Below are 23,419 nucleotides of genomic sequence, written 5' to 3' on the forward strand. Positions count from 1 at the left end.
ACCATTGATGCTCCATAAAGACGATTGAAAAAGCACCAGAGAGGTGGAGATTAAGTTGGCTCCCACCACCATATTTGGACCCACAAAGCATATCAAAACCCAATTAAGCTTTACGTTGAAATGTTTGGCTTAAAGGGTAGATCATAAATCTAGCATTTATTCTGCACAAAGATGGCTAGTGTACTGGGATGGAAACTCAAGTCAATACAACCACTACATTCTATTGATGCTAAAAAATATTCAAGTCCTAATAAGCACGAAGCACCCTAGTTGTCGAAGTTGATTGCTGGTTGAAATTTAATAAATGGGTTTAGTTGGAAAATCTCCTTGAAGTCGCTATTAAGCTTATAGTCATTTCAATACCTTAATGTGTCCAACTATCTATGAATATTTAAAAATGAGTGGGACATTAATCATGTGGGGAGTTTCAATGCTTAAATCAATCCACTAACTTAAAAGGAAAAATATAAAGTTAAAAGAATAAAAATGACATAGGAAAATGTTCGTCCAGCTATCTACGAATATTTAAAAATTATTCTCATGGGAACCTCCGATACTTAAATCAGTACAATGACTTAAAGGAAAAATATAGGGTTAAAAGAATATAAATGTCATAAGAAAATGTGTAATGAATAGACAATAGACTAACTTGGCCATTTAGCTATTTTATAGAGAGGATATAACGAGCTTTTTACCAAATGGACCTCAATAACCTCGCAGGCCTTAAACTAAAAAATGATCAATGTGTTAATGGCCCATAAATATTATTAGACACATGTCAACATTTGATTGGGCACATAATTTTAGTAATCCAACCTTGTCTTTGTGTTGGTGGGTTTGGGGGGAGCGTAAGAGAAAAGTTCCGACTTCAAAACCTCATACTTACATTAAAAAATAAAAAATGAAAAAAACTTTGCCCAAATTTAACAGTATCTACACCAAAAGTTTCGTCTCAGAGAGTAAATGATGAATCTAGAATCATTTTTGTTTGCAGGTGGCAGGAGCGCTACCAGTCGGGCAAAGACTCAATGCAGCTATTCAGCTCTCAATTTAGATGTTAACGGCCCTTGGAAGTTTTTGACATATCTCAATTAGTTCTCAAAAATAGAATAAAGTGGTCGAACACCTAATGCTTAATGCTCAAAAAAAAACAAATATATGCTCAAAAGTAAAAACATTTAAAGCTAAACATGTTCAAAAAGTTAGTCATGGAACACACTAATCTTCCTTTCTGGAAAGGAAGAATATTTTTATATAGATGAGCCGACTTTGCAGGATGCAAAAAATGGCCTTTTAGAATAACATAAAAACGTATGCAAATATACGGCACAACTTATTGACAGCTGTACATCCAAAGTCTTTTATTCTGGAGGAAAAGTTAATTGAAGTTGAGATTTTCTGGAAAAATATGTCTACGACAAGTTTATATTTTGATGTGCTGCATATCAAGAAGGATTACTATACGGTTTTAACTTTTTTTTTCAGGGACAAAATAGAATTTTTCAAACCCCTACTACTAATGGCTTTGTTACTCTCTCTATCTCTCTTCGACTCCTTACCAATACACCTAATGATATTGTTTTAAGACATCCAAAACATATCAATAATTTCTCTCACTACATAGGTTATCCCCCATTGCTGCTAATTTGAGCACCATGTATGTCTATATGTATATATGTGCGTGTATATATGTGTGTGTGTCTACTTTTCCTGGTTGTACTGATGGCAGCTTTCACTATAAAACGAATAGCCATTAGCCTGCCAAATATAAGTCTCATATATCGACAAATTCGGACCAGCTTATTGCATGATAATGATAAACAAAACACCAGCTGCATAAATACTGTTCTGCTAGCTTGTATCATTGGACTCATTGGACTCGTTACCCCAATTAACATGGAATACACTCTAAATAACTTGAATCTCACAAAATACTCAACTACAAAAGCTTACCAGATACTCCCAAGTGCTCCTTTACCACAGAAGAAGCACAGCTTCATATTTCTTCACTTAATTCAATGGAAGCCAAGCAATTTGGAAGCTTTGAAGTGGTCAAACAAGAGGAATTCTTTTTCTCATTGAACGGAAGAAGCTTTCCATTGTGTAAACTCTTAATGATCCAATGACTAGACTGTATCAAAGTGATTATTTAGACACTTCGATATTAGGGAAGAAATCACTACTATGCAGGATAACAAGGAAGAAATTATATCTTTGACTATGCATAAAGTATAAAAAGTTTGGCATGTACTGAACACAGAGCGAGTAGCACTGACCATCATTGGTATCTCATACTCCAAAGCACATTGCTTTAGATGACGTGAAGCCCTGCTCTCATTTTCAACAACAATAGCTCCTTGTGAAATCCTTTCAGTATTGATATTGTCAACTAAAAACTTGAGTGTTTTGAAGACCTTGCCGCCACCATGCTACACGGCCAATGCAGAAGATTGAACATTTTTAAGATCCACAAGATAACTTTTGAGTAGCAACCAAAAACCAAGCAAAGTAGTGCAACTCAATGATGCCAATGATTACAATTAAGTTGGTTCATGGTATTCCAAAACAAATACTATTTTAGTGGCTATTCTGCAAAAGGTGGGGTGGGCAAAAGCCAGACTATATTTCCCCCTATCTCTTCGCATATTCTGGATGGGGACTGTTTCACTAGCCCAAGTCAAAGGCTCTGCAAATTCCCAGTCTATGGAGAGAATTGATATTGATATTCCTTTTTCCTCTTGTTTCACGTCTTATTCTTCGTGCTAGTTTTTTAGTCTTTTTCAGTTATCTTGTTTCACAAAGAGCACTTCACTTTTAAAACATATGTTAACTTGAGTTCCCTGGTTCGACAGTCTCATCCAACTTAGCTTGCCTTTCTTTAGCACTTCTATATCTTTATCCACATGAGCTTGTGGCTTGAAGAATTTCTGTTGTAAAAATACAACTCCTATTTCAATAATTCCATGGAGATCAAATGGATGAGAATAGGGGAGTCTAATGCAAAAGTTTGTCCATGCTTCTAGAGAGGGCTATCTAGTAAGCAAATATACAGCAGGTAAAGAAGATCAGCAGAAAAAAGAATCATTGAAAAAACTGCAGATGAAAGATCAGCAAATTAAGTACAGGGAACCATGGAAAGATCTGGGGATTCGTCAGAATTTGGTCATATGGTTAAATGCAGCAACCTTCATTAGAAATCATGGATTAGAAGAATTCACCAGAGTTCCCAAACAGAAATCAGAATGACCAGAAGCAAATTCCTGAGTATGGGAGGAATCTAATACTAGGGACTAGAATTAAAGACTTAAAAAGTTAAATTGATCAGAAACAATTATTGCAGGAAAAACCATTGGTTACAGCTAACTGGATTACTGTTAAGGCATTATAGCAAACTGCTTTTAGTTATATTGGAACCTACTATTTCCTTTCCCAGTTGGTTTATGATTTTATTTGATTTCACAAAGACCAAGAATTGCATGTAGATTATGATTATGCTTTAGGGCTAGATGTATGTGAATATAATCTTTCAGCTTTGTGTATTCGTTTTACCTATCCTCAGCTATGCTCAGTAGCTGCATCTAGTAAAATTTTGAGAATTGTCCTCAAAGAAGAACATGAGATATCAATTTCAAGATTACAAAAACGTTCACTGAGAAGAAAATAAAACGGCTGTTGTAGTTTCCGAATGCTTCCACAGGAAAGCCCAACATCCTGATACTTTGATATCCTCCTTTCCAAATTATGTGCATTTTACTGAATCTGATTTCATTATGTAAATCTGTGTCAATCTCATTCTGGTAACACAGTGTCTGTTTGATTCATTTAAGCATTATGTCAAGCATAAACTAAGCAGTATGAGAAACGTACTCAGCAAATTTGTTGTTATTTAATATACTAGGACTTCACTTGTTGACATTTGTTATGCACATTTGGTCAGCCTTCATCCAAGGAGATGCATTTTATGTAATGCTGTTGCTCTAGAATCGACTCACTACGATATAAGAAAATATGTAAAATGAGCCGTGGGTAGACTTCAATATGGCCATGTGCTTATGGTTGGTGGTTTATCGTGCAACATTGTTTAAGAAAATGGGTTTTGCAACAAAAGGCCATAATTTGGTAATTGGAGCAAGTCACTGGTATTTCTCATTCTTTTAACATTCATAAAGAACCAAAAGGGATAATTAAGCAAAATAGAGGTATTCAGAAAAGCAGATTGATTGTATTGTTCTCTCTCCAGGATTTGTGCAGCAGCTTTCAGTATTTTATAGATGAAGGTTAGTTAATAAGACGTTAATGGAGTCTGGTCTTAAAATAAGCAAGTTCTGTCTGCCTTTTTTTTTATATCCTGGGAGACTTGGCAAGCTAAGAACTTATGTGTATCTAACAGCAACTAAAGAAGATAAAGGGATATATGGAAATGGCTCAACTGTGTGGCCGAACTCATGAAAGAAAACCATGTAAGCGTGGTAGTTTAAGTGACATGGATCATCCAGATCACCAACTTATAAATTACATTCGGATCCCGTGACCGGCAACGGCAGGACTATGCCAGCAAGAGATCACAGACTGCAGTTCTCTATGCTCTGGCAAATCAGGTGACATATCTACTTTTTCCAATTGGGGCAGAACTGCAAGGGTTAGAATCATTTCTGGCACTGGAAAATGGATGGTCTAAAGGTGAGGTACAATGAGATTCAAAGACAGTTAACAGCCTGTGCAGTTTCCCTAGCCTGAAAGACATTAAAGTGAAAGATACTGAATTACTTCACTGCTGTTTTATGTGTGGCAGGTTTGGGCTTGTCTGGAGAAGTTGTGTAATACATTAAGTCATTCTATAGCCAAATTTAGCTTGAAAGCTTATATACGGAAGGACTGCTATCCATTTTCCTTCTCCAAGAAGCACAATCTCATGTAAACGACACTTATACCATGTTTCAGCTAATAAAAAACCTTATTTGCTTGGAGGGTAAAAAGTTAATATCACCTCATAAAGACTTAAAGTTGTGCTGAGAAGAATGAATTCTTGAGGTAAAAAACTACTGACAATATGGTACAGAAGTGACAATCAAGTCTTATAAAACTTTTTTATAGCCACCTCTGTACTATTTTTTCCTAATCAGACAAACTTGCAGATATGCAGAAAAGGATTTCTTTTATCAGCTACCTGAATTTCTTTTCTAGTTCATGAAAGTCAGATTTTTCAAAAAAGCACACCAATAAGTTGAAGCAGTAGAAAATTGAATTAAAATTCAGAAGTTTCACAATTCTGTTTAAAGATTAGCTCCACAAAATTCTGTTTCACAATTTTTTTCTGCAGTCTTACCCTTTTTTCAAGTTCACAGAAGTTTCTTCATTTCAGTCCTGATTCTGTTTCAGCACTAATTCCTGCCCATTCTGCCATTTAACTTCAATTAACAACCATTTTCTCAGCCATAGAATGCATCCTACTAAGTTGTTGGGCTAGTAACAGCTTTGTGCTGCATCATTAGTACAAAAGCAACAAAACAAGCTTCATGAGATCAAGACATTGATTGAGTTGCTCATAAGCTAGAAAGTCAGACAACTTTTGAGAATAATATTGGAAGTTAAGACTCATTCTGTTAAAAAATTGAATTAAGTGGGATTATAGCAGTAGAAATTAATACTAGTTTTTAATTGCTGTTAATAAGTCAACATAAGTAATAAACAAAATGCTAAAAAGAACAAAGGCACAGAGGAGGTCTAGAGTGGGAAGAAAATGCTGCATAAATAGTTTTGAGGACTGTGTAAGAATTGTTCAAAAATATGACTTATTTTTCCTCACAGTACTAATAGTATTAGGTAGTCGTTCTGTGAAACAATTGGACTGAAGGGGAGTTGATTAGAGACAAAAGGTAATGGAACACAGAACAGAAAGAGTGCAACATAGAAAATGTGGTTGTACGATATCCTTGACCATATCTTGCACAGATTCTTACCTTGATTATTTTTCCCATCTGAATGCAGAAATTGTTCTTCCCATGCAGCATGATGCCAAAATTATCAAAGATAGGCTGCCGAAAGTTGCAACTGAAAGGTAACCTACTTCTGGTGAAACATCCAGCAAAACTTTCGTGTAAAATGCTATATCTGGGGAAAAAATGGTGAAAAAGCTTAGGATTAAAAAGCAATGCTAATGTGTACCAAAGAAGAGATTCAAAAAGGAAAGAAAAAACAAAACAAGGAAACAAAACCATGGGAATAAAAAAGTTTAGGACTAATGAATAAGTCAAAAACAGTCAGGCAGAGAATATGCTATATGAGGGTGAACACTACATTCATCTTACTGCTCATATAGTGCAAAGCCATGCAGGCAACAGCAATATACAGACTTGTAAGACAGTGGGGCTACTTTTGGGACTGCTTAAACGAATGGCTATCATAAATTACTCAACTAATCCCATTACACCCTCTATCAGGACTTGGACAATACTTGGGGACATATACAACAGAAAAAGTCACCCAATGACACAATGACCACAACTCTTCATTTATCTTGATATCATTTTAGTTGTTGAAATCATGAGACAAAAGAAGCTAGACATGCCAATTTTCTAACATTTTATTTAATTCAGTAATAAGGAAAATAAGGATGGTACATAAAAAGCTACGTATCTTGTTTTACATTAGAAAAAGTGCAAGACGATCTAAAAAATGGAAGTAATTGCCAGATTCTGGAATTTTGGGGACATACTGCTGAGGAGGCAAGATTAAACCTGCTACAATTGAATCGGTGAGCCAATCAGCTTTAAGCACAAGGGCATTGACAGCACAACCATATAAAAATTTGATTGTTTCCATCTGGCATTACATCAGAAAATCAATCAGAAACCAACGTAGCTAGAAAACTGTACATATAGTACATTAATAATTCACGGTAGTTATAAGATATGCAAATGCATGATGTGCCTAAGATCAAAATTAGATTTAGTAAGAACTGGATTTTGATCTAAATGCATAGCAATACAATCTTTTTCCAGTTCATGTTCACATTACGAAAAAGTAGAAATAAATTTCTTCTAACTAATGAAAATTCTATCATAGCCTTTAGATAAAATTTATTAAAGTTCTAACAAAATCTACCCTATTTGGCAAGTGAGTTTTTTGGGTGTTTGTCTAAAACTTTACTGTAACTTACTGTAGAAGTTTTTAAAAAAAATTTTGAACTGTTTTTTTTTTAATATTTTGAAGTATATAGTTTAAAAATTTTGAAAATTTTTTTGAGGTTACTGTAGCTAAAGTTTTTAAAAAACTTGTAGCAGACAAATTTGGCAAAAAACTTGTTTGCCTCAGTACCTTCAAAGATTGAATGTTAGTGGATTACCTAAGTAAAATACACATTTCCTCCCACAACTGCGTCTAGCTCTCACATTACCCCGTCAACCACTAATCGCGACCCTTGCCCTCCCCGTCAACTATATTACCCATTAGCAAACTAATGGCAAACTGGCAAAATACTGATTACCCAAAGTTTACTTTTAATTTACCCAAAGTTTACTTTTAAACCATCAACTCCTCACTGTTTTCTACTCCAGCATTTGTTCCACTTCCCTCTATTATTCTCTCCCTCTTCATCCTCTTGCCAGTTGTTACTACACCAGGACACCACCACAACATGACAACCTCTGCATCCCTACCACCTCATTGTCATAGCATCCCTAATCTGACTTACACAGGACTCAGGATATATGATTTGATATGATATTGTAGATATTAGGAAAGATTAGATTTGATTTGCTTTGATTATAGTATCAGATATTAGAAAATTTGATTAGATTATAGATTAATTTAGATTAGCATGATTTGAGGATTAAATTAGGTTATACTTATGTATATATTTGTATATTGTGTAGTCTAAAAAAATACTGAAGAAAAGTATTTTCTCTCCCTTTTTAGTTTTCATGGTATCAGAGCTTTAGGCTTTGTTATCAGTTTGTCCTCAGACATGACTATTGAGTCACTTTTAGTTCCTTCTCGTGTGAATTATAATGGCAGATATGATAAGTAGTAGTAGAGAGATGAAAATAATAATTTCTGATGTTACTCCAACACCAAATATTACTAAACACAAACTGAGTGGAAAATTTTTTTTGGATTGGAGTAAAACTATTTGGAAATATCTGCGCAGCATCGATAAAGATGATCATCTCACTAATGACCCACCTGTTCATGGAGAAGAAAAGAAGGCATGGCTAAAAGAAGATGCAAAACTATTTTTGCAGATCTGAAACTCTATTGATAATGAGATAGTTAGTCTGATCAATCATTGTGAGTTTGTTAAAAATCTTATGGATTATGTGGCTTTCTTGTATTCTGGTAAGGGTAATTTAAATCATATATATAATGTTTGCAAGGAATTTTACCATCCAGAAAAAAAGCAGAGATCCCTTACAAAATATTTTATGAATTTTAAACGAGTATATGAGGAATTGAAATCTCTCATTCCTTTTAGTACTAATGTAAAAACTCAACAGTCTCAATGAGAACAAATGGCTATAATGAGTTTTCTTGTAGGATTACCAACTGAGTTTGATGCTGCTCGAATACAAATTCACTCTAGCCCAGAGATTGTTGAGAACCGAGAGATCTTTGTCTACTTCTAATGTTACTAGTGCTCTTGTGAGTCGAAGTGGAGCTGGTCGAGGAAATAATTGTAGAAACAGTGGCAAAAATAGGACTGGTGGGACTGCTGGTCATGGACAATACAACTCAAATCAACGAGTCTGTTATTACTGTAAGAAATCTGTTAACCCATCTTCTAGTACCAATCCTCCTATTGATCACTCAAGTAAACCTACAACATGCCTTGTGCCATCTTCTAATAAATGGGTCATCGATTCCGGTGCAACAGATCATATGACCGGTAATAAAGGTATTCTCTCCTCTTTTAAACCTAACAAAGATCATCCGACTGTTACTTTGGCTGATGGATCATGTGCTTCAGTTGTGGGTTATAGTTTAGCAATCCCTATGTCATCTATCCCCTTATCTTTAGTCTTATGCTTACTTAATTTTTCTTTTAATTTACTCTCAGTTAGTAATATTACAAAAGCTCTCAAGTGCTCTGTCTCATTCTTTCCTGAATATTGTGTTTTTCAGGATCTTATGATGGGAAAAATTATTGGTAAAGGATGCGAGTCTGGCGGCCTGTATACACTTGAAACCCCTTCAATGAAAGTGCCGAAACCTGTTACATGTTCATCCACCTTGAATCCGCTTGAAGTTCACTGTCGTTTGGATCATCCATCTCTACCCACTTTGAAGAAGTTTCCAAATTTTCAGAATTTATCCCATTTAGATTATGAGTCGTGCCAATTTGCCAAACATTATCGTTTGCCTCACTTGCCTAGAGTCAATAAACGGGTTGCTTCCTCCTTTGAATTAGTGCACTCTAATATATGAGACCCTTGTCCAATAGTATCTAAATTTGGTTTAAAGCATTTTGTCACCTTTATTGATGACTACTCTCGTGTTACTTGATTATATTTAATGAGAAATCGTTCAAATTTATTTAGTATCTTTTGTTCCTTTTGTGCTAAAATAAAAACACAATTCAATGTGTCTGTCCGCCTTTTGCGAAGTGATAATGCAAAAGAATACTTTTCTAAACCCTTTAATTCATATATGCTAAAAAATGGAATCCTTCACCAATCTTCACATCCTGACACACCACCACAAAATGGTGTTGCTAAAAAGACAAGATAGGCACTTATTAGAAGTTGCTAGAGCCCTCCTATTTCACAAGAAAGTTCCTAAACAATTTTGGGCAGATGCTGTTTCAATACCCTGTTTTTTCATTAATCGCATGCCATCTTTTGCGTTTGCTGGTGAGATTCCTTATTCAATTTTTTTCCAACCCAATCTTTATTCCCCATCGAGCCATGTATATTTGGGTGTACTTGTTTTGTTCATGATACCAATCTCCAGGCGTCTAAATTAGATTTCAAGTCTCAAGTTTGTGTTTTCGGGTTATTCATGTCTTCAAAAAGGGTATAGATGTTATTCTCCAATTTTAGATCGTTATTTAGTCTCTGCTGATGTTATATTTTTGAGACACATCTATTTTTTCTTGAGTCTAATGTCTCCAGTAGCAAGGAGGAGGAAGATGATATTCTAGTCTACACTGTTATAACAACTGGTCCTACAAGACCACCAATCACTCAAGTGTACTCTCGTCATCCTAAACACAGACTCACATCCTCCACCACCTTCTCCGTCTACAAATTCGAGTCTTGATCCACTGCTTCCTCAGTCTCCAGATTCTAGTCTTAATTTGCCTATTGCTTTAAGAAAAGGTAAAAGACAGTGCACTTACTTAGTTTCATCATTTGCTTCATATGACCATTTGTCTCCCTCCTTGCATTGTTTTACTGTTTCTTTAGATTCAATATCTCTTCCTCAACACTTATTTGAGGCTTTGGAACATCCTGGTTGGCAGTCCTGGTTGGCAGGCTGCTATGGAGGAAGAAATGATGGCTCTAGACAATAATGGTACCTGGGATTGGTTCATCTACCAACAGGTAAGAAATCTATAGGTTGTAAATGAGTGTTTGCTGTCAAAGCCAATCCTGATGGTTTTGTTGCTCACCTCAAAGCTCGTCTTGTTGCAAAAGAGTATGCTTAGACATATTGAGTGGATTACTCACGTTTTTTCCTGTAGCAAAACTCACCCTGTTCGATTATTTATTTCCCTTGTTGCTACTAATAATCGGGCTTTGTACCAGTTAGATGTTAAGAATGCATTCCTTTATGGAGATTTGCAAGAGGAGGTTTATATGGAGCAACCACCTGGGTTTGTTGCTCAGCGGGAGTTTGGTGAGCTTTGTAGACTCTGAAAGTCATTATATGGCTTAAAATAGAGTCTTCGTGCTTGGTTTGGGAGATTCAGTGAGGTGGTTCAAGAGTTAGCATGAAGAAGTGTAATTCTGATCATTCCGTCTTTTATCAACAATCTAAAGTTGGTCTTATCCTACTTGTTGTGTATGTTGATGTTATTACTGGTAGTAACACTGCAGCTATTGCAGCTCTTAAAAATTTTCTTCAAAAGCACTTCCAAATAAAGGATTTGGGTATGTTGAAATACTTTTTAGGCATTTGAGGTTACAAGGTGTAAACAAGGTTTCTTCTTATGCCAAAGAAAATATGTCCTTGATCTTTTGAAAGCAATAGGAAAGCTAGGTGCCAAGCCATGTACTACACCAATGATCCCCAACATGCAACTTACAGCAGATGATGGGGAGTTATTCTCAGATCCTGAAATGTATCGGAGATTAGTGGAGCAATTGAATTATCTTACTGTGACTCGTCTGGACATTGCATATTCAGTTAGTATTGTGAGTCAATCTATGTCCTCACCAAGAACCACCCATTGAGCAGTTTTAGAGCAAATCTTATGTTACTTTAAAGGAGCTGCAGGACGTGGTATACTATATGGTAATCATAGCCATTCTCATGTTGAATGCTTCTCAGATGCAGATTGAGCAGGTTCTAAAATTGATCAAAGATCTACATCTGGATATTGTGTCTTCGTTGAAGGTAATTTGGCATCATGGAAAAGTAAGAAACAAAATGTAGTATTTCGCTCAAGTACGGAGTCTGAATACCGGTCTATGGCACAGTCCACTTGTAAGCTTATATGGATACATCAATTATTGTGTGAGATGGGAATCAATAATTCACTTCCAGTGAAGTTATGGTGTGACAATCAAGCTGCCCTTCATATAGCATCAAATCTAGTTTTTCATGAGAGAACAAAGCATATCTAAGTTGATTGCCACTTTGTTCGCGATAAAATTCAGCAAAACCTGATCTCAACCAGTCATGTGAGAACTGGAGAGCAGTTAGCTGATATTTTCACTAAGCCTCTAAATGGTCTGAGAGTTGATTATATTTGGAGCAAGATGGGCATGGTTAACATTTATGCTCTATCTTGAGGGGGAGTGTTGAAAATATGTGATCCGATATTGTAAAAATCATAAATATATGATTTGATATTGTAGATATTAGGAAAGATTAGATTTGATTAGATTAGATTTGTTTTGATTATAGTATCAGATATTAGAAGATATGATTAGATTATAGATTGATTTAGATTAGCATGATTTTAGGATCTAAATTAGGTTACACTTGTGTATATATTTGTACATTGTGTAGTCTAAAAGAATACTGAAGAAGAGTGTTTTCTCTCCCTTTTTAGTTTTCACTCTTGCCAGCTGTTACTACACCAGGACACCACCACAACATGATGACCTCTACATCCCTACCACCTCATTGTCATAGCATCCCTAATCTGAGTTACACAGGACTCGAAAGGCAATGCAAACGTAATGCTGAAAAACTGAGGTCTCTCCCAACATGGATTTAGACACAAAGCCCCAAAGCCACTTTTGTCACCTAAACTTCCTAATGCACCATCAATTCTCCTAATTAGCTTGAAAAAATGAAAAAAACACTTAAAAATTCACAGTTTTAAACGTGATATTTGCCCCTCAAGTTCCACCAATCTCACACTCCCACACTCCATGATATTAACTGATGATATTACTATTCCTAAATTAATGTCATACTTAATTCTATCTCCCGCTCCTTTTTGGAAAATATTCCAGTTTTTTTGGTAACCAAAATTTCCCAAAACTATGAAGACATGGCCCCATCAATTCTGGGGTGTTTGTGTTTGTTAATCCCCAGAATGGACCCAAGGGGTGTGATTGCCAAGGAGAATCTTACTCCAGTTTAGAGGGCTCTGTTTTGACTCTAAGAAGTTGTTGACACCTGACTGCAGGTGCAACTTGGTTTCAGAAACCTGGTTTCTCATACAGGGATGATGGTGAAGAATATGCTGAAGGATGAGAGGAAGAATTGGGTATGAATGCTAGTGCACTTTTCAGAAGTGAGGGATGGGCTGACTGGCAGGCTCAAGCAGTTGGTGGTGGCTTGTTTTGTCAGTGAAGAAGTTTGGTTGGAACAGGGTGGAATTAAAGGGCTAAACTCAAAGGACTGGAGAGGTATAGTCAGGGGAGGGCAGTGAGGGAAGAGCACAAGTCGGTGGTAATGGGTTCATTTTGTAAGCCCTGCATGATCATGTTTAGAACAATATCCTACAAAAATGCTGCTCAGTAACTAATGCTGCTCAGTAACTATTTTGCAATATCAGGCATCTAAATGTCTTTGCCTACAACAACAGAGATGCATAATTCACCTGCCGCATACGATTCTTATCGTATTCTGTTTCGAAGTACCTGTGTTGATCTAAATTTTTGAAATCAATATGATGGTGCCAGTCTTGACGTTTATAGCTAAACTTCAATGATTGCCAAGGTAGAACTACTTCTATGGTCACTTTTAACTAATTCTAGGCTTCCCCTAATACAGAACATGAAAACAGGCACAGACTGTAAAGTGTCATCTGCATTATGTAAGTAACAGACAGTTATACTCCCTGAACACCTTCAAAAAATGTCAAAGCCTTTTACCATGTGTATATTAAGTAATTTAGATGCTAATCCAACTAGATGGTAAATTTGATGTAAGCATTTCAAAATAGATTACTATTAATTTAGCAAGAGGAAAGAGGATTTTATGATGCCATGCAGAAACAAAAAACGTGAGCTGAACTCCAAGTTAACAAATTAACAACTGAGCAAGAGAAGCTCTGATCAGTTGATTTCTCTGCTTTAAATCTGGGTCTAGGACAAGTTGATAATTGTTCACCAAGAAATCTGAGAGGTGCTTTCTTGGAAACTCTGCAAGCCCCAACATGACATGAGATTGAAATAGGCCCAACTTGGAAACTCTGCAAGCCCCAATTCTGTTGGACAGTCCAAGAGTGATCTTTTAGCATCCCCGGCCCAAATTTTACTTGTTAATATTGGCTAATTGAGGCCTTGTTTTTGAGTTTATGCATTGTAACACTAGCACTTCCAGAAAAAACACTTAGCAGTAAAGCTCTTTGAACTAAATAACCAAGCTAATGTTACATAGTAGATTACTTCATAGTGAAGTAGAATCAACTAATGGTTGTATACAAGGTCCAACTGCTCTAAAAAAGGGATGCAGCTCACTGTGAAGAAAAGCTTTTGTCAAAAATAACATTTGGTGAGATACAAACCTCTTAAGGAACGATTCCTTTGTTTCCTAGGAAGAGTTTGCTAGTTTCCTTTGATCCCAATGTCTCAAAATCCCTTTTTTTGATTTCATCCATACTATTGAAATAGATTTGTTCCCTTAGCATCTTGCATTCAAAATTTAGTTTAGATTCAAGAAAAAACCACTGCATCAAATCAGTAAATTCCTAAAAAAGTACGAAGTCCCACTGAAACTGACTGAACTGACAAAAGTTCTGTCAAATTATACAGCATACGCTCCTAGATACTCCATGAGCAAGACTAAATAGTAACTGGCATAATAGTACGAGTAGCATATACCTTAAATAATCCAACCTGAAGTCAAATTCCAAACTATGCTCAACTTCCTCAGGTATTTAGAATGTTACATTAGTTCCATCAGTCTGAAAGAAACTCTGCCCCAATCAGATGAGACAGTTCAGTCCCTTTTCATTCTGTCCTGAATTACATGATACCTTACGCACTCATGCCCCCCAACCCAAATTAATAGTTGGAACTTCCCAATGGTCAAATATGCAATAGAAAAAGTTCTAATAGTAAATGAAGAGTGGAAATGTCAAACCTTAATAGTAAGATAGATGTACATCTCCATCACTAACCTTCTTTGAGCTTAGGACAATAGGAAGCTTGTGAGAACTGAATCTTGAGATTCTGTTGCCTCTGGATTTTGGAGAAGGGATGTCAGAAAGAATTATGCCACCATATTCTTTAATTAGACCCTCAAATTGCTTTTCCTTTTGAATAGAAAATCCTGTTAGCAAGAACTCCATATTCCGGAATAGAAGCCTTAGCCATTTATTGCTGAAACAATTTCTTTGACACCTTCTCTGCTCCTGACCTCCAGAGTCGCAATGTCGATTAGTAGTTCTCAATTTTTTACTAGCTCTACTTGTATGAGCTACAAAAAATACAGCAATAATTCTCATGATAATCTCTTAAACGTTTAAACTAAGGCTAAAAGACTGAACAAAATCTTTCTTACAATCCTTTAGTGATGCTCGGTACTTTGAAAGTTTCTTCTTTGGGAAATTATTGGTGCCAGCGTCCACAAAATGTACACGCTTCCTTGCTGGTATTTGGGAAGAATTTTGATTTTCACAAGTAGACTGCACCTTAGGCAGCTTTTTGTTATGCGCAAAAACCTCAGAGCCACCCTGCATTGCAGACTTTTCTTGTCTGTGGTCAAGTATAGGAGTTGACATCTTCTCGTTATTCCATAAATACATGGTAAAAGGACCATTCTCCACAGGCTTGTTGAAGCTTTTAATGCCAGTCAAATTGGAGAAAGGATTCTCCATCATTGACAATTTTGGCATGGTTTCAGTTGGAAAAGTTCCACGGCAAGAATTTTCTTTCGCCAAAGAACCACCAGGATTACCAGCCATTACGCTATAAGGTTTCAGAGAGGTGAACTGGCGATGAACCACAGGCAGCAATTCAGAATAGGTCACTGGGACAATATGCTGTTCAGCATGAACCAACTCAACTGCAGTAGATGTCCTCTGCAAATTGTCTGTTGTATATTCTGGCTTTGCTATGGAACAATTTCCAGAAATGTCATGTTCATGTTTCAAAAGTGCAGTGGAGCAAATGTTTTCCGATGAGAAACTACAGGCAACAACTGAGCAAAGAGGATCACCAACTGATAGGCTTGAACATCTCATGACATCCTGAGAGTTTATTTCCCTGTCTGCTTTGTTGCAATAGATTTCAGAAGGAATGCTTGCTTGAGAACTGGGATTGGTTCTTTTAGATCGTTTCTGAAGAACTGAGTTCTCATCTAGAGCAACATCAGCAGATTCTGATAAATAGCTCATCTCATTCACAAAAGGTTTAGGAATGCCTTGAATCTCTCGATGTTCCATTTGAGCAAATGGCTTCTCGTCCTCCTAGGTATTGTGAAAATTCATTATTCTAAAGAATCCAATTGGAGAAAAAGTTTATACAAAAATAAGTCTCTAACTTCTTGTGGATTATAATTTACTAGCTAAAAGGTTAATGCCAAGTGCATACAAACTATAAGTCAGTGAAGTCCTTAATTTCTAGAAAAGAGCATGCAAAAGAGAAATAAACAAAGCAAGTCTAAAGCACTGAGACAAGTAATTAATTTCTATATAAACTTCTGGAGTTTGTTGCTGGGTATTTGATGCTAAAAAGTACCAGAAATTCACGTCTAGAGCACATAAGTTAATGCTGCTAAATTGATGGGATGAAGTATAAAATGTTCATACCAGAATTAGTGAAAACAACTTTTTATAGCTGGAAAGAAGAAAAATCAGCACAATACAATCAGAATGCAAAAATATCTCGCTGGAAAGAACCAAATTTTAGCAAATGGTAGGCTCTGAATCACATGCTGAGGTATCCACTCATGTTATAGACTAACAATTATAAAATTTTGCAATTTCCTGCACAAAGGCTAACAAATTTTCTGCAGCCCTACCATCGCATACGAAGGCTTTATCCTTGTAAAACATGCTGTGGCCTCTGGAGTTACAAATGGAGCAAGTTTATTATTGCATCAATACTTTCCATTCGCATTTTGATATTTCATATTGCTTCTCAAAAGCACAAGTTTAAAAACCAGAGAAAAATGTATGAGGAAGTATTCTCCCCATGGAAATTTAAGCTTTCACATTTCTTACAGTGTAAACAATTTGTAAATAGCAATTACTAAAGAAGGTATAACAATGTAAATGGAAGAAGGATGGATCTGTAAAATGTAATTTACTCTAATAATCACCTTCCATGCCCAACCACCTAACCAACGACTTTGAAATCTTCTCGGAAGAAAATTCACTGCAGTACTATATTTTTCTGCAAAGAGAAATGAAAGAAAAAGATAAGCAGAAGTACTTTGTCTTGATGGAATGATGAAGAGCCAGAAGGAAGCACAAAGTTCACCAGAAGCTTCAGAAGTCCTAGTGAAAGAAGACTGTGCATGTGCATGACGGCAATCATCCTTACCCACACCATAGTCAGCTAGCTGCATCGAGGAAGCAAAATTTAATTATTTTTTAATAGAAGTTATGAATGTAATAATTCCAATAAAATCATTAATCTTATGTTATTCTTGTAATTTTATTAACAATTTCATTGATCAGCTAAAGCGAACATATGCTTTACATGTTAAACTAAATTTGAACTTTACAAGTGATCTACCTCCACTGAAGCTGAAACTTGAAGATTTTCCTGCTCTGAGCAATCCACTGGAGAACTAGTGGAACAATCTTTACTGGCTGAATCCAAGCATACAGAAGAGTTCTTCAGAAGTTCCTTGCATCTATTACCACAGAAAATTTCTGAAGCTGAAATCTCTTCCACTTTCATTTCATCATGTAAGCCCTTGTCTGCTATTTGTACCTCAAAATCATCAAGAGTTTTCACAAAACCAATAGTCTCTTCATGTTCCGAATTTCCTTCATGTCTATGATTTTCCAAGTCAAAAGTATCTTTAACCTGAGATACATCGTTTTCATGTATTGAGGGATCTATTGACAAACCAACATTCTCATACGCATCTTCCACAGTCAAATCATGCATGACTGAATGGAAATCCATTTCACCTATGTGCATAGATGAACATTGAGAGGTCTCATTCCAAATATCGAGCCGTGCTTGCTTCAGCTGAATTGCAGCTTCCAATACCATTGTAGCCAGAAAAGGTTTTGTAACTATTCCAGTCATAATTTCGTGAATTACCAGAGCTTCAGATGCTGCAATAGACAGTTCCACTGCTTCACTGATATCATCAACTTGACAAAATCCAACATTTCCTTCGTGCCTCGGAATATGGTTTTCATTAAGACATCTAGAATTTGGAGAATGATTGACAAAGAGAGGATTGCATCCCACATCGGAGTGGTTGATTTTCCCTTCCGAAACTACTGACATTCCAACAGGTTGCTTCAAGACTACCCTATTTGAAACAAGCCCTTGTACTTGAGATGAATCTTTTAGGGGATTTGCCAGGCACTCAGAGTTAGAATCAGCTGATAGGTGAAGATGGAAATTAATCACCTACAAATGACAAGAGACTTCAACTTACTGGATAACAGCTAAAAAATCACCAAAGAGGTACAGAAAGAAAGGTGGCAACAATAGCTGGTAAAACAAAGAAACTACTGCTAAGTTCATGCTCTTTTCCAAATTCTCCATTGAACCTTTCTGTTTTCTTTTTGATGGAGATTCAAAGATAAAAAAAACTAAATAAGTTGTAAGAAGAATTCTGGTAAAACCTTTCAGCCCTAAGGCAAAAAGAAAACACATCAACAACTATTAAGCTTTGACATGTCTGCTGTTTCTCACTCTTAGCAACCATCCCCACAACCATCACAACTCTGCCCCCAACACCTTCTTTTTGTCCTTGTAGCTATTGTTTTTCTCCTTTTCACTGGCCCAGTTACAGATAGCTTGAACTACATCCATTTTACAGCCTAAATGGATGTCATTTCATATGAAACGTATTCTCTTTTCATCAGGCTTCTTAAACTTATTTCTGTTGACAAGCACAACTTAGTTTGAAGATTTGCAGACGTGAATGGGAGAAAAAAATTTTAGTAAATCAGTAATTTTCTCCTTCCCAGTCTCTTCAATGAGATGTCGCAGCATTAATATTAGAATGATAAAGATCCCTTCTTAGTAGCTTTAATTCAAGAGGAAATTCAAGTACAGATAGAGATATGTATAACTCATCAATTTAACCTGAAGCTAGGAAAATAATAATAATACAACTATAGTTTCACCAAAAACTGGACAGTCTCAATGAGAAGGTAGGCCCCCCCCCCTTCATTATGATGATAATTTGATACCTACATAACAGCATTGCAATGGTTATTGATACAGGTATAAAAGAGAAAATCATACCAGAGCATTCAAAATGATGGATTATCAAACACACCAATTTCCAGAAGCTTGTACAAATAGCACGCAAAGGGTAGAATTAGCTCTAGACCATCAGGAATTTGAGTGAAGAGTGAATTTAACAGCTAAAAATAGAAGAATATTAGCAGCCTTAATAAAATTGTTTTGGGAAAAGAATTGCATCACTGAAATAAAAGCATCTCCTTGTGGTGAAAAAGAGAGGTGTAACGTGGGAAACTCTAGCAAACATTTTATCTGGTCTGTGAGACAACAATCATTCAAACCCACTATTCGCATAACCATGAGGCCAACTCTCATATTTAAACCAAGTATTGACATAACCATTCGTCCAATCGCATTTTCGTTGAATCCATATCACTGATTACAATGCTTGGTATGTGACTCAGGAAATGACGATTGTCACCGCAATCAGATAATAATGCATAGTAATGCCATGAAAGCAAATTTAGTATTTTTTATATAGCATTTTTTTTTCCTTCTCAAAATTCTAAAACACGCAGAGGCAGTTCACATAAAGCCCAATCATACCTATTTAACCTCATCCTAAAGCTTCTGCATTGGCCTCAAACAAGGTTAAGCAGAATCTTAAATTGACCATAAATAAATCTTGAAATGGTCAAAATCAGACTAAATAAGTGCAGAACAACTCATGAAGCAGTTTATCAAAGCTAAAATCCACTCAAATAAACCTTGAAAAAGAAAAAAAATAAGAAACGAAAAACTGAGGATAAAACTATAAAACTAGACATGCAAAAGCCAGTTAGATTTTTCCGCAAATAAAGTTTAAATGCTCTTTCTTTGTATCCATAGAAAGGTGTTGTTTTACTCGAATGCATATACATAAAGTCAAAGCTATCATCATAATCGTTGTAGCACCAGAATGTCTTAATGTTAAGTAACACAATTCTAGTGATCCATAAGACCAGAACTTGACACCATTATCTAGTACTTTCCAAAGCATTATAAGCTCATAATCAATTATCTAGAAAATCCTATACCAATAAGAGTAAATTTTTAAAAGAAAAAAATGCATAAAAGTATCAATTTTAATAGCTGACCAAGCTCATATTTGTCTCACAGCTTAACACGTTTAGATATCCAAATGTCCCAAGAAAAGTATCAGACAAAGAGAAATCCCCAAATTCTTTGATAAATAGATAAACAACAAAGATACATATACCAAAGATTAAATACTTCTTCAAATGTAAAGCATAAGACTATAGTCTCTGGTTTCACTTAAAACCACATCCAAGAACAAAATGTGTTCACAAAGAACATACAGTATTATCAAGTATGAGATATTTACTGAAAAGATTTCTTTTTTGACAGGAACGCTTCATTCTTTCATGAACGCATAAAGAACTTACATTATCATTAGATGCTGCAAAGCAATGAGGTGAAATTTCATCCTCAGATAACAACAAATGACAACTCTTATAACCACCTTCACCACTTCTTGACAGATTGGCATTTTCCTCCTTGTTGATCTCTTGCTGCAACAATTGCAATTCCTGTAACATTGGAATCATAGTTAATGATTAATATCATCTTTCAACCCTGACTGTAAGCAACAAATATGGCCGCAATCTCTGAATGAAGTCTAGTCATATTTTCTCCTTTTTCATGTGTTGTGGTTTTAGCAATTAATGGTTGAATGTGGGAGTTTGATTTAGGTGATTTAAATTTTCTTTACGAAGTTAAGCTCACTATGAAATGCTAAATCATATTTCCAAAGATGAATGCCTCTTGTAGAATTATTGAGGCTGTTTATGTAACACCAGAAACTGAGTTTTATTTGAGGAAAGACCGATCAAGTGAACTTTCGTGGAATGAAGAATATAATTCGGTAAACTTTTTTGCCTGACTTTTAAAAATAGAAAAAGAAAGGAAAGAAAACTTCATGAGATGGCTTATAAATAGAAATTAAAGTAAACACGAAAGGAGACAAAATATTCAGCTGGGAAACTTTTCGATTGAATGTTTTGGGAAATCATATATTAGGTGTAAGGATGACACTAAGAAGTTTAGAGAAAAAATAAAATAAAGGATGACATTAAGAAATAGACGGAAAAAACAATTCATGAGGTGGTTTATATAAATTAAATTTGAGAAGAATAGGTAATAAATACAGAACTAGGAAATGGTTCAATTGATTATTTTGGGATATTACATGTTAAGTATGTGTGATGTTAGAATTGATATTAAACAAGGAAAACCAAATGACTCACTAATCAGTCCACCAAAACAGAATGAACAAAGGTTGAGAAAATGTTGGGAAACAATATAGATTCAAGAAAAAAATGGTAAATGAAATATTAGAAAGCAAATGTGTACAGTCAGCACCTACATTTGGAAAAAATTAATTCCTTCTCAAAACATTACAACAAAATAAAGCTTAAAAAAAGAAGAAAAATAACCAAGAATATTTATGGAAACAAGGAAACGGCATATTCAAGATCAGATATCAACTTTATGTACCTTTGTTCACATTAACAGAAGTTTTATTTCTCCAAAACCAGCAATGTTTAAGTTAATATAGTCCTGTTCAATATACATCCGGTAATTCACAAAAGAAAAGAACTGCAGTAGAATAATACTATGCCAACAATACTTCTATAGTCATATATACAAATTTGGGTTGTGTATTATGTAGGCTTCAGGATAAAAATATATGGTTATGAACAACCAAGAACAATTGGACAGCTGACTAAGGAATAAAGAAGAACATCTGGCATCATTAGTGTTGCATTTTCACATCTTTCACCTATAGCTTGAATTCTTTACTCTGTCTTTTGATTTGTTTGAGCCTTATAGTCTTCACTGTAGCTAAGATAAGGAGAATTATGTGCAATTTAATTTGTAAATTAGGCTTACAATGTTTTAAGTATGCCTTAATTCAATCTTTCGTTATCTATGCAGCAAAACTGTCAACACAAGCAGCAGAGATATGTATCACTCTTGTAATGTCTAGGTGAGCAATAAACAGAGAAACATCCATATCTCAAACTCCTGCTGGTTAAACCAAATTTTATTTTGTCAGAGTTTTTTTTATTTTTTTTTATTTTTTGGCTTCAACTTTCGAAGATTAGAGTATAATCAAGTAGGCAAAATTGATTTTACTTGTCCAAATATAGAGATTATTCGTCACCTCTTGGGCTTCTGACAGACTTCTTGGTCCAACTAAACAAATTCCAAAGCACCAAATAGTTCATAATCTATCTGATTCCCCGGCAAGCTATTCCACTTTTGCAGTCTTAACAGCCTAATACTATATGCTCCTTGATGCTGAATTATCCCATTACATATTAAAAATTTTCTGATTAAGGAGCTAGATGAACGCATAACATCATTAAGTATGCCCTAGTTTCTATAATGAAATGATCAACCAAAAAATGATAATATTATGCATCCAGGCTCTGGAGTTGGAAAATCTCTCCACTGTCAACTTTAAGAATTTTGACCAGGAGAATAATTCTTTCACAAGGGCAATAATTCTCTGCCTGTTCATATATTTGATGATTCCATTTCTTGAACTGTATAGTGGCATTAACTACCCGCTTTCGAACACCATATTAAACAAAAAGTAAATAGGCAAACATAAGCATCAATTTGATTGGTCCCAGAATAATCAGTCAAAAAATAACTTTACATAATCTGAGAAGACAAAATTATTTTTAAAAAAATGGCAAACCTTAACACGTTGGTCGAAAGGGGTCTCTCCTCCATTGATGCCCTCATTAAATGGTTCCACATTCTGTTGCTGAAGCCAAATGGGGAGCCAAGCCGCATCCTACACAGCAAGATTATACAACATGCTTAACAGGTTATACCAGCCAATAGTATAGAAACCGGAAAGTGACGTGAATAGAATCAATCGACGTCATCAAAATTCGAGAACTTAAAATGGAATATCAGTCATTGAAATGGAGGGTTTCTAGTTGATACCTCCGAGAATTGAGCAGGGCGAAACGCTTCTAAGGCTGGACTCCCCATCGAAAACCTATTGAGTCAAAAAGAATCTGTGTCTCTTTCTTTCTGGTTACCAAACTGCGCCAATAGTTGGCGCCAAAACGGCATTTCTACAACCTACGTTCCCCGGGCAAATGGTTTTTTTTTTTTTTTTTTTCAATAAAGATGGGTTTAAGGTCCAACAGGAAACTGCCGAGACGAGAAATTTTAATTTGGAGCAATTACTTGGCATGGCTACCAGCTGGTCCAATGAAAAAATTTCATGTGGATATAAACATCAAACTTAGTTATTTTACATAATCAATGGGTGGGAGGATAAATAAAAAAGTTTTAAATTCAAATTCTTCCACTTATACTAAAAAAATAAATAAATAGGGTCCATTTGATATATTAAATTGAATTAATTAGGCCTTGTATTTGTA

The 23,419-nt window shown here is 35.5% G+C and overlaps 1 protein-coding gene across 6 annotated transcripts; it reads right to left on the minus strand.

The window, feature by feature from the left end:
• Positions 1–743: 743 nt before the first annotated feature.
• LOC113724394 (uncharacterized) lies at positions 744–23,196 on the minus strand. 6 transcript variants are annotated; one of them, XM_072075968.1, is made up of 13 exons: positions 22,974–23,194; positions 22,720–22,818; positions 20,396–20,539; positions 17,307–18,164; positions 17,049–17,130; positions 16,888–16,961; positions 15,127–16,033; positions 14,744–15,042; positions 6,716–6,822; positions 5,961–6,111; positions 2,277–2,429; positions 1,954–2,131; positions 744–1,066 (listed from the first exon to the last, which is right to left on the minus strand). In XM_072075968.1, exons 1-12 carry the CDS (start codon positions 23,019–23,021, stop codon positions 1,997–1,999), a joined length of 3,057 nt encoding a protein of 1,018 aa, XP_071932069.1. In that variant the 5' UTR covers positions 23,022–23,194; the 3' UTR covers positions 744–1,066; positions 1,954–1,996. The 6 variants fall into 6 exon arrangements, with proteins under 6 accessions (XP_071932069.1, XP_071932068.1, XP_071932071.1 ...); XM_072075967.1 differs by lacking the exon at positions 744–1,066 and having other exon boundaries at positions 1,754–2,131; positions 22,974–23,193; XM_072075970.1 differs by lacking the exons at positions 744–1,066; positions 1,954–2,131 and having other exon boundaries at positions 2,292–2,429; positions 6,738–6,822; positions 22,974–23,195.
• Positions 23,197–23,419: the final 223 nt, after the last annotated feature.

Source organism: Coffea arabica, chromosome 2c (genome assembly GCF_036785885.1).
Source record: "Coffea arabica cultivar ET-39 chromosome 2c, Coffea Arabica ET-39 HiFi, whole genome shotgun sequence".
In the NCBI taxonomy this organism is placed as follows: domain Eukaryota; kingdom Viridiplantae; phylum Streptophyta; class Magnoliopsida; order Gentianales; family Rubiaceae; genus Coffea; species Coffea arabica.

What these genes read in the sequence shown, in the direction of transcription:
- LOC113724394 (XM_072075968.1), bottom strand. Translation starts at nt 23,021, where the DNA reads ATGGGGAGTCCAGCCTTAGAAGCGTTTCGCCCTGCTCAATTCTCGGAG. An exon ending in TTGCAGCATCTAATGATAAT is followed by an intron (nt 18,165 to 20,395) that starts GTAAGTTCTTTA and finishes TGTCATTTGTAG; the next exon opens with GTGATTAATTTCCATCTTCA. An exon ending in TTAATCTTGCCTCCTCAGCA is followed by an intron (nt 6,112 to 6,715) that starts GTATGTCCCCAA and finishes TTTTTTCCCCAG; the next exon opens with ATATAGCATTTTACACGAAA.